We start from the raw sequence: 12,191 nt of genomic DNA on the forward strand, positions 1-12,191 counted from the left end.
TCAATAAGTAGCATGACCCTTACAATGCAATAGGAGGTCGGGTCAGGCTTGTTCAGTAGAAGTACTGCTTTAGATCTATTACCTTTAGTCTTTAAATATCTGATATAGATGATATAGATATAGAAGACACACCAGAGGGTCATTTATTTGGACCATAATGACACAATACCTTGCATAGATGAGTTGGGCTGTATTTCACCAAGCCCATAGAATATACTACTCATGTAATATTCATGTAGTTTTTTGGTCTGGAAGACATCTAAGAGCTAAAATACGCTCAGATGTATCAAGAACAGATGAACTATACTGTGGTCCCAAGTAAAACAAGGAATACTCTCTCACGCTTTTACTTCACTTGTGTTTACAAGCTGTCACTGTGTGACACGCTATTAGTCTCCACTGTATCTGTATCAGCAGCAGACCTAAAACACTTTACAGCGTAAACCTTTGCAGCTCGGCAGTACATCTCTGCAGGACAACACAGTCCACAGCACCAACACCCCATTGATTCTTTGTAAATGTCACATAAAGCCCAGTGGAACCAAGGGGCAGGAAGCAACAAAGGGCAACAGAGCAAGTTTTAAATTATGTTTTTAAAAGATGATTTGTGTTCAAATTACGTTTGTGCTGTTGTTGAATCAGTGGTTTTTAGATTCGAGATTAAAGCTCAGATGGAACAACACAAGAACTCACATACACGTAAAGACAAACTTTTACTGTAATAATTATATTCTACATAAAAATGCACCACTGTTGGTCTGCAGTTAATATTTGCCAGCATCGCTCTATAAATTCAGCCAAGACAAATTCCTGTACCTTTATTGTAGGTGTCGCATAAATTTCAGAGAAAATAAAGCAAATAATAAAACACTGAATTTCCATTGTAACCTGCACTATCAGGCTGTCCATTAATGGATCCAGGAGTAAGCTCAGAGAGGCAACTTAAAGACCAGGATCAAATAGATGGATCCCCAGAGAGAGCTAAAGGCAACTACTCTCCAGTCACCTTACTTCCCCAAGTCTGTGATGAAAGAAACGATTGGAAAATCAAGACTTTTGATTGTATGGTCTTAGACAAACACTATTGTGTATACACAGCAGTGACTGAGTGTTAGTAAAGGCATCACAGTGCAGAGAAAGTTTTAAAACCTGTTTTATTCATCACAAATTATTACTTGGTCTAGATCTAAAAAAAAATCAGTGTCAGAGTCCTTTATTCTTGTTCATGTTTATACTAGGGAGTAGTACTTTGGCTGAGGTCATGCCTATGGGGAGTTTCACTACCAGTTTCTGGTTGGTTGGCTGTACTTGCGTGATGTAATGACGACCAAGCATTGACTACCTCCATCTATTTGGTTCAAGTCAATTGAGAGGTTAAAGAAAGAGCACAGTGTGTGTACAGTAGCTGCATTTGTGTACACATGCATTCAGAATCCGGGGATGTGGAGCGTGTGTATACATAAACTGCTAAACACACTTGAGCGACTTCATTTGTCACTGGGTGCATTCAGTCCATGTCATAATATATACAGGCGGAAAATATTACAGCCGACTGGAACATCTGCGCAGAACATCGGAGCATAATTCCACAGGCTAAAAATACCACAGCAGAACAAGCGTCGCTAAACGCTCCCTAAATAAGATTACACAGGAGGACGGTGATCATTAGGATGAATGAGAAACACTTATGCTCATGTCTTGCTTCTTGAAATATAACATTGGAATGAAAATCTCTTTACCCCCTGAATGCATCTGCAGTCAAAAAAAAAAGGGGAAGAAAGTAGTGTGCAGTAGAGTAGAATATGCCACCGATAAACATGTTGCCATACTGTTGAGTGTTTTATGAAGAACTTTGAAAAATTATACACTTAGAGACATTGTTAAATAAAGGAACAGTTCAATGCTTCAAAGTGAAAAAAGTACATCTACCAGTGCTTTTAAAGTTGACTAATGAACACACTGTATCTCATCTGTTTAACCCAGACATGAGCAGAGATGGAGAGTGGAAAGTTGCCTGACTTTGCTACCTGTACATAGACAGATCTAGAGGTGTTGGTGGGTGTGTTGTTTCCAGTATTCATGCTAAGCTATGCTAAAGACATCCAGACTCCAGCTCAGAATCTATAACTTTGTATTTTGCAAGTTTAGCTACTGGTTCCCACCATGTGAAGCCAAGTTATTACCAAATGTTGTGATATTAATGACACTCACAGTAGCCACTAAACACCAAAGCAGTCATTTCTCACACAGGATCAAATCAAAACTTGCAACTTACTGTAGCTGCATTCTTTTCAGTCTTATGCAATCTTGTAATGTCTTCTACACAATGACCATATTTCAAAAAAACAGGAAAAAGAGTAAAGGTCCTGCACCCAAAACTTGCTCATAAGTTCAGTGCAAGAAGGGACACAGTCTTTTAAAACCAAGGTTGGAATGAGTTAATTTTATTATTTATTGGGGCCATGTTTTCTCTCATGCACTCACAGGTTCATCAATGTATGGTTGTTGAGTTAAAGAATGGCAGGAGCCTAAGCACGTCCATCAACAAAAAATAAAATAAAATGAATTTGGCTCTGGCCTTTACAGAGTACAAGCCTCTGGGTACATTTTTCTAAATTAGAAAGACTTCCTCACATAAACACAGCACATGGCATGAAACTGAATAATACACAGTTTGCTAAGATTTTTTTTTTGTTCCAACCAGTGACAATCTTCCAATTTGTTGCACTTACACATGAAAAACATGCAGCTCAGTTATAACTATAATACATATCTAGCCAGTTTCACTGCTACAGTCAGATCACCAGGAGGGATGAACTGATGTCTGACTTTCCAATTTACTTCAAATTGAATTAGTCAATTCATTTCAGTCCAATTAGAGGAAGTAATAACCACGCTAAATCAGTGGAGGAATGGGTTTAGGACTCCTGACCTCCATGTTTACACACATAACACACACTCAACATATCTCCCAGTACAAGTATGGACATGTGTGAGTACTGTACTGTGTGTAGGTTTACAGTACAGTTGGTGTGTGTATGTGTGACAGTGTGGCTCTGAGAATACACAGTGGCACTTAAGTATTATGTGATGGTATTTGGAGCAGAACTAATCGCTCCCCTACCCTGTTTGGCAAACAGATGTATCAGCAAACAAACGACTGGCTGATTTCAGCGTGGGCTCATCCATCACCTGTGCTGTCACTCAGTTATCTTTACATATTTTTGGCTAAATTTACATAAATCTTATTTATCAATCCCCTAAATCAATTCCAATATTCTGAATCTACTTCACTAGAACTGACAACTTATGTGACTGTCAAATATGGGAAACCCCAACTCATGTGAAACCATCCCCTTGATAAAAATGCAAAACAAATTTACATTAATAAATAATATTTCACCGCTTGAACAACTGACATTAAAGATAAATGACAAGGACTCATTAATTCCACATTTTTTCTGTCATGTTTGATTCACTTGTTCCACAGCGCTTTCTCCCTTCCCTGTTGCAAACCTCACCCAGAGTACCAGTGTTTGTGTGTGAGTGAGAGAGAAAGAATATAAAATGTGAGATGCAGAAGATATTTTTAACTTCCCTTATGTCCTACAACCACAGAATTGCTCACTGTGTGTAGTAAAAGCGAGCTAAAGTGATCAATTATTGAGTATGCACTTGGCAAGAGGCATGTACAGTATGAGTGTGTTTGTGAAACTTCCTCATTCACTGACTGTGGCCATTCTATTTGACAGTATGGGAGTGGACAGATTCCTATGTATTTCAGAGATCACTTAAAAATTCAGAATTTTGGAGGTCATGTCACTTGTTATATATTGAGAACACATATGCCAAAATCTCCCCTGTGTCCTTTATGTTTAATGCTAACACTTTAGCATACACTATGAATGCATCTATGAGCATTTATCTAAAAGGGGAACAACAGCAGGTGTAAGAGTAAATGATACAGAAACTGGAGGGCAAAGGTACAGTACACTGAAATGTGCACGTCACTCTATACATGGACTGGAAATGTAACTTATTATCTCTTTATCTGGGACCTTCTTAGTGTCTTTCTGTGTTAATATTCCTGCACAAATTATGTAAAGACAATTTCTGCACAAGTCTTTTTTTAAAGGAATAGTTTGACATTTTGTGAAATGCACTTTATTTACTAAATTGCTGACAGTTAACTAAGAAGATCAATACTACTCTCGAGCGTGTACACTTCACATGATGCAAGACCCAGGAAATAGTTGGCTTAGCTTAGCATGAAGACTGGAAACAGGGGAAACAGCTAGCATGGCTCCGTCAGAGTCTGCCACCAGTGCCTCTAAACCTCACTTATTAATGTGATATCTCGTTTATTTAATCAATACAAACTCTGGAGTGTTTTTGCTGGTTTCCTAGCAACCACATGCTGACGACAAACTTCAGTGTTGCCTTCTGTGTTATGTGAAAAGAAAAGGAAACAGATGAGAGCCAAAACTTTTATGCAACACTCTCAGCAGAATTCCACATGCCACATCTAAAATATTATGAGGTTAAAAGAGACTACTGGAGTGTGCCTACCCTCAGCCCTGCACTGTATATAATTGGTAATCAAGCCACTCGGTTAGTGGAAAATATACAATATTTACAGTATTTTTATATGTCAACACTAAGGGAGTCTTTGTGATTTCTTGGATATTTTTTTCTTATTATTTTCTAACTCATAGCAGTGCTCCCACTGTGGGGGAAAACAAGGAAAAGCAGTGCAGTTAGTGTCACATTGCTTGTATTACCAGACTGTCTGTAATCAGCATGGACATTTTCACACAAATTGGTGACAATCTAAAAGAAAAACTGACATAAAATAGTCTCAGTAAAGTGTTGGGCCACCATAAGTCTCTTGAGCAGCTTCAGTGGTCTTTGGCGTGGATTCTCCACATTCTGGAACTCTAATGAATAGTTGAACACAATTCTTCCAAAACATAGTCCCTCATTTTTTCTTCTACAGATGGCTGGCTGTTGGACATGATGCTCCAAAATCTCAAATAAGTCTTCTTTATCTAGGGTTTCCCTTTGTCTCCATCTGTGCGTTCCCTTAAATAATTCCAAAAAAATCAACCTGAATACACTCAACAAATAAATATTCAGTTAAAAGATATGATATTATAGCCAGCTGCTAACTCATCACAAAGTCTACTGTAGAGTTAGAATAAAGTCAAAACTTCAGAAAGAAGATCAGTCACTGGAGTGAATCATCTAGGGATACATGGATGGATTTGGTGCCTTTGTTCTCAGGGATTGTTACAGGGGTTCAACCTAAGGCCAAACACCATTACATGCCTTGTTATGATGGGCATTAGGGAAAAGGGTTGTTTCAGCACAAAGAGATGCTTTGAACTGAACTTAAACAGTATGGTATATGGTAACAACAAGGCAGTTATCCATTTATGCAGCAAAAGCCTATGCACCTATGTGTCATTAAATAATGCACCAAGCAGTGTTGCCTCCTAACTGGTGCTTCCTGCAGAATACATGAGACATGAAAGTGCTAACACAGAACATGTGCTGTATGTCAAATTCTCTTAGCATTTACAGAACATATGACGCACTCCTGTGGGTGAAAATTCAATACGGGCGTCCCTTTTTGCATCACTGATCAGCTGGCACATTGTCCCTGAATTTCTGTGTGCTTGCTGTTTGAGATTCAAAGCATCATAGGGAGATGACGCTCACTCTAAAAGCTATTTGTTGTTTTTTTTTTTTTTTTTGCGAGGCAGAGACGAGGGAAGGAAGTTGGGATCTGAGCGGCGGCGAGAAACAAAATGGGTTTTTTGCTTCATTTGCATAATTGATAAAATTTAGTCGCTCGTCAAAAGGGGATGAACCATGAAGCATGTCGCTCCAGTCTTTCAGTATTATCTGGTGGGAGAGATGACTGGAATTACGAGGAGTAAAATGTGGTAATCATAACATAACAGAATATTAGTGTTCACCAGGAAATGAATTCCTGAAGAATGAAGGACTGATTAAAACATTCCATTTCAGAGCTGGTATCCTTTATCAAATAATCATTGAGAGATTACAAATGTTTTATTCTACAGGGCTGCAATTAAACTTGCTACAGTGGCTTTACACTATAAAAAAAAATGCATCTTTTTTAAACAAATGCATAAACAAAACTTGCCTTCGAGTATATTTCAGCATGCTGACACTGTCAAAAACTACATCGTTCTTAATATAAAGCTGTGAAGCTGACTGTACCGAGTTTAAATTACAGGCAGGGATAGATGCACAGATAGGTGGATGAATGTGCTGCCATATAACGTAGACAGATAGGTAAGGGAGGGGGAGAGGGAGCGGGAGATGTGTGATTTGATTTCATATACTGAATGAAACAGCCAACAGGGTGTTCACCCTGCCAGCCCCTCCTGCAGTGATCACCGACCAAATCCCTTAGGAGGATTATTCAGGCTCAAATCAAGAAAATCGTGCAACTTTAAGGGTTACAGGCAGGGAGTGAGAAAGAGAGAAATGGAGTGGAGGGGCGGTTGCCCTGTAGCCTGATGTTATTTTTCTTCTCTCCAGCCTCTGATTTGTGTTTTGACATATGTGCTGTGTGCAGAGGCGTGTCCTCCTACACCCAAAGACTGTGAAATTGTGGGAAAATACATGTGGCTGATGAATATTACAAACTATAGAGACATCTAATGTGCAGGTAAATTGAAAGCTGTTGGTTATTGGTCGCTGTAAAGGGAATTATGTACTAAAAAGACCATAACTTTGGAGGAAGCGCACTCAATTTAAACACCTCAGACTGCTAAAGCCTTATATAAAGTTATTTGCATTCATACAGAGAGTTACATGACAACAGTGATACCACTCTCGTTCAGTATCTGTTTGTTGACTATGAAGCTAGTCAACAAACAGATAGCTTGGTGTAAAGACTAAATGCAGGGTTCACGGTGAAGAAAAATAGAAATGACAGCTCAGAATTCTGGAAATTACATCCATATGGAATCTGCATTGTGCCTTGTTCTCCCCCCCCGAACTCCAACCGATTTAAGCAGATGGACGCCCACCCAGAGTCCAGTTCTACTTGAAGTTTCTGCCTCTTAAAAGGAAGTTTTTCCTTGCCACTGTCACCTAGTGCTGGCACATGGTGGGAACTGCTGTGTCTCTCTCTGTAAATATTATAAAGAGTATACTATATGAAAAGCGCCCTGAGATTACTTGTATTGTCATTTGGCACTATATACATAAAAATTGACTTGACTTATCCTAACCTCTAACCACGGCCTTTTAGTTGCCTAACCCTAACCACACCTTAATGAATTTACTTGCAATCAACAATTGTTTCTAACCTTAAACACCCTGTATTATCATATGCAAATCTTGTAGAGAGTGAGAAAAATATGTCAAAAATATGTTGGCAATGCATGTAAAAAACAAAAATAAAAACCTTGCCATCAAACATACTCCAGGGTAGGGTCCAGGGCGGAAGAGTCCAGTAATCTTGTCTGGGGATAGGGTTAATGAATGAAATAATTATTACACAATTACAAACAACAGAGATCTTTCTAGTCTAAATCTGTGTACATATTTGTAGAAATCTTCTTCTCCTTGTGCTTTTTTTGACAGGTTGATCTTGAGGCCTGAATTTATTAGTTAAACTGCCTTCAAAAAATTTGCATACTATGCTATGAATCTAGCTAAAACAGATATTATACTTATTATACTTTTTTTTTGCATCACACTGTCTTAAGTCTGATTCAGAAATAGTTTCAGCTCACTTTAAGTAATGAGGCCCCCGACTTACTCAAAACTGAAAATCATAGACGCCACCACTTGTCAGATGGCTCTCAGTACAATGGAACTTTGCCCTCTGAAGTAGCAGCATGCATTGGCATAAAGCAGAAGGCAATTTGGCACGCATTACTGTAATCTGATATTCAGAACACAAACAAGCCCTGCTGGCTAGTTTCACTGCCAAATGCCGACACACCAAAGCCAAGATTTTCCCACACTACAAACACCGATACGGGTCCTGTCTTTGTCTTTGGGATTGAAACGGATAAGAGGGTTAATGTCCCCGATATAAAACCAGATGTGTGATGATCAAACTGTCAGTTGGAATAAAAGCAGCAAAAAATAAACAGAGAGATCGCAGACCCCTCTCACCTGCCACAGCTCTTTCATTTCCCATCTTTCAATGAACAATTTAATGCAAGCATTAAAAGGTGATAAATGATCCGTAACTTCTCATTAAAGTTTATGAAGCAAATTTGGCTTGTTTGCCGTTTGTAAACAGGGGGCTCCGAAAGTGTATTATGACAACTCATGGATGCACACCGGCCATCTGGGTACAAGCAAAGTGCAGCTAGCTTGCCAGTGACACAAATACCCTTTTGGTGCTTGTTAATGTTACACAATTATTAATTTTCACTATTTTACAGTCTGTTGACAACACATGGAGCCAAATGTGTAAAAGTGGGCGTGGTGAATATTATAACTGGCTGACAAAATGAAGCATAAGGAAAGGGGCGAGTGGTTCTCAGGAGGGTAAGACAAACAGGGGAGGGGAAGGAATTCTTATGAGAAATGGAGGCTATTTATTCAAATCAGGAGTCAAATAAAGATAAAAATGTGATAATATGCAACACTTGCTTCTGGGCTCTGTGACACATTCATCTACATTAATGTGCAACATCAGAATGCTCTCCAGTTTATGTGTTGTTTGGAAAATAAAGTCTGTGAAAAACTCATTAATGGAACACTCTAACTGTTGATCTCTCTCCTTATGATTTGCTTTTCTTTTTGTTTTTTCAAAAAGTTTTTTAAATAAAAAGGGGAAGGCTGATGGATGGAGTGATGTCTTGAGTACAAAGCCACAGATTTAAAAGGTAATCACAAGCCACACCTCCGGCCTCTCTTCAGCCAATGGGAGGTACTCATATGCAATGACATGCATGCGCAGCCGGACCGGCTACCAAAACAAAGAACTTGGACAATAATACTCGTAGCAGGAGTGTGACTTCATTCTCTGCTCGGGACACCATTACTCAAAATTACTATGTGTTTGCTTCTACCCTCGGATATGACCCATAGGAGTGTACTGGCAGCAGGCGTATTGGACCTTAGTCACCATGGTAACAATAATAAACATGCAGTAACAGTTGTGGAACAGTCACAGTTTGGTAAGGTTTATGCATAAAACTACTTGGTTAGGTTTAGGAAAAGAGCGTGGTTTGGGTTAAAATAAGTACTGATCCCTAAGGGTTAGAGGACCTTTGTCATCATGGGTACAAGAATAAACATGCGGTTAAGGTTGTGGAACAGCTGCGGATAAAAGAAACAGGGCTGATTATTGGTTTCACGGGGGAAACAAACAACGGTCTCCTGTGTGACAGGCCTGTGTTTTGTCAAACCCATCCATCCACCCCAACCTCCTCCTAACACTGACTTTGTTGTTCTATTCTAAAGGAACCAGCTAACAAGCACCTTTAAAACGCACTAATTAGCATATATCTCATGCCTTGTGTCATGCCTAAGTAAAATATCAATTTCAGTTTTGCTGAAAATCACAAGTAGGAAACAAAAACTACATGACTGAACCAAATACAGAGTTAGCAGGATGTCACCTGACCATTAGGATAACTTAAGGTTCCAGATAATGGAATGCTGATTTTCAGTGCTTTCAAATGTCAACTAAATGTGCTGTATTCCCCCTTTGAACATTAAGAGTATTGAGAGTTTGAGATTAGACTACCAGTAGGACAGAGTTTGGCTCTCCAGTTCATGACTTGATTTTGCCTGAAGCAAAGTTTTGTGTTTTACAGTCTTGATGCAATCCACCAACATATCAATAGTGCACTACTGCTTGCAACAGGTACGGTATATGGATGAATCAATAAACAACAGGCTGTGTCTGCTTCAGAATTGCTTCCATGGGATTTGTATCAACTTGAAAGACTATGCAGTAAATATGCATGCAGTATGAACAGAACCAGCATCAGAATATGGAGAATAAAGAATCGCTATGTCACTCATTTGAACTATTCTTTCTTTCTATTCTTCCCTCTCTCTGAGAAGAGTAGATGACACACTCCAGATGCTAACCTCCTGAATGAGTGTCTATGTGTGTAGGTTTAAAAGATTTGTCATGAGCCACGTTTAGCGGGCTTAGTGATGTGACCACATGAGTCAAGGATCATGCAAACGTGCATTTATGTACATGTGTATCATGTAGTGTGTGTGTGTGTATGTGTGAGTGGTATATAGATCCACAGTGAGCAGGGATTGTTGTATGCTGAGCTCTTCATTAGAACAGCAGCTCTGTCTTAAGACTTCTTAGTGTTTCTTTACATTTCAGGCCTGAGGTTGGTTGATTTCAAACTGTTTGGTTTGTAACTGCTACACTTGATGAAGATGAAGATGAGGCTGAAGCTTAATTGTCCAATTAAGCCTTTCATGTGATGTCTGAAATGTTTGCCTGTGAACTGCTACTAAGTGGGTGTGGTTGTGTGTTATGAGGACTGGACAGAGTTTCTGTTCTGGAATAGAGTTTTAAACCAGACTCTGTTTCAAGTACTTAGTCGTCTTGTTACAACTCTCCCCTTGCCTCTGTGCTCTCCACTGGCTCACTTTGTGTTCCCATACTGTTCAGTAACCACTGTCCGTCCTCTCTTGTTTCCTTATCTCTTTCTTAATCCCCAGCACTATCTGGTTGCTCCTTGGACTCTTTGATTCTGTTCCTCCTTTCATTTCCCACATTCACTGAGCCTCTTTTTGTTGTTGTTGTCTGTATCCATATCTCAGAATACCTTATAGATCCCACTACAGTGATTTCTTGGTTAATCAAACACAACAAACAATACAAGAAAAAACACAGTCAGGCCTCTACTAGCTCACAAAAAGAGAATACATCAATAACAACCAAATCAATACCTCTGATATTAAGGCACCTCAGGTCACATACAAATCTGTTCTGTGCATCACACACATCAGATGCAGCTCCACCAAACACTCTCTCCAGCCTTGTCAGTTGTCAAAGTCATTAAACTTTTTTGATAAAGTCAATGCAGGTTTCACTCAGTTCAGTTGCTTTTCCAAACCTGCAAGTGCAAAAATGTCATTGTTGAGACAATTCCACCTGGTATCATCTTGGATGGATTATCTTGACATTGTTTGAAATTAATTTGTAGAAATAATTTTAAAAAAAAACATTCAGATACATGACATGCAGCACCCTCAGAGAATCAATCATTAAGTGACATTCAGGTGTGCAATCATAAGGGTGTGCACACCACCATGAGGAACTTCCATTTACTACATTTTCTTGTCACCAAGAAAAACTGTAAGACTCAACACACACACTCACCCAGACAGCTTTGGCATCTTGGAGAAACCAAACATGTCCATGTGCTCCTGCTACACAGCTCTATGTCCCAAAGCTCAGGTCTTCCACATCAGCATTTTATATCCACATCCATATCCCTTCACATTGAAAAACTCACGCAATCCCAGTTTCAACCTGGATCCATATCAAGAGTGAACAAAAAGCCTGTCGAACACAGAATGCAGAATGTTCTGCGGTTTGAGAAAATGAACTCAAAAGGCAGCAAGTATCACCCTTGTTGAATGCCCCATCTGGTGCGCAGACTGTCCAGTTGCCTGTCTTTCCACAATGTTGCGTTTCTAAGTGATGACAGAGAGAGTGAGGGTCACCTCCCACCTCTCTGCTGTCTCTGGGACCAGTTAGCCCTCTCTGCTGCTCTCCACCTGGCTTAGTTGGGCTGCAGTAAGACCTCTGTGTGTGCTCTCCATCTCAGCGCATGGAGAAGTGCAGTGATCCTAACCGCGGTGAGCAGGGGAGAAGAGAGGAGGAGGGAGGGAGAGAGAATGAAGAGGGATGGGATAGAGAGGGGAGGGAGGGACAAAGCGAATGGATGACGGATGCTCTCGGGCTCTGGCTTTGCCCTCTGTTCATCAGGGCTGCAAGTCTCTTTGCAGAGGCAGAGGAGAGGGATGGAGGGAGGATGCAGAGCAAGAAGGGCTACGAGAGGAGGAAATCAAGATGAAAGATGGAGGAGGGACAAAAAAAAGGAGTGTAAAAGTGCTTTGGTTGTAAAGAGAAAGCAACTGAGAGAGACAGAGGAGGGAGGAGGGGAGGGGGGCAAGACAGTGGTGATGGGCAGAGGAAAGCT

The 12,191-nt window shown here is 39.9% G+C and overlaps 1 protein-coding gene across 1 annotated transcript in view; it reads right to left on the reverse strand.

Moving 5' to 3' along the window:
• LOC108872976 (FERM and PDZ domain-containing protein 4) overlaps positions 1–11,856 on the reverse strand; it is a 43,683-nt gene extending 31,827 nt beyond the window's left edge. The window contains exon 1 of the mRNA XM_018660940.2: positions 11,366–11,856. Within this exon, the coding sequence (XP_018516456.1) occupies positions 11,366–11,406 (41 nt within the window). The 5' untranslated portion in view covers positions 11,407–11,856. The remainder of the gene's footprint in view (positions 1–11,365) is intronic.
• Between the last annotated feature and the right edge of the window lie 335 nt (positions 11,857–12,191).

The sequence above is a fragment of the Lates calcarifer genome, linkage group LG7_2 (assembly GCF_001640805.2).
Source record: "Lates calcarifer isolate ASB-BC8 linkage group LG7_2, TLL_Latcal_v3, whole genome shotgun sequence".
Taxonomy (NCBI): domain Eukaryota; kingdom Metazoa; phylum Chordata; class Actinopteri; family Centropomidae; genus Lates; species Lates calcarifer.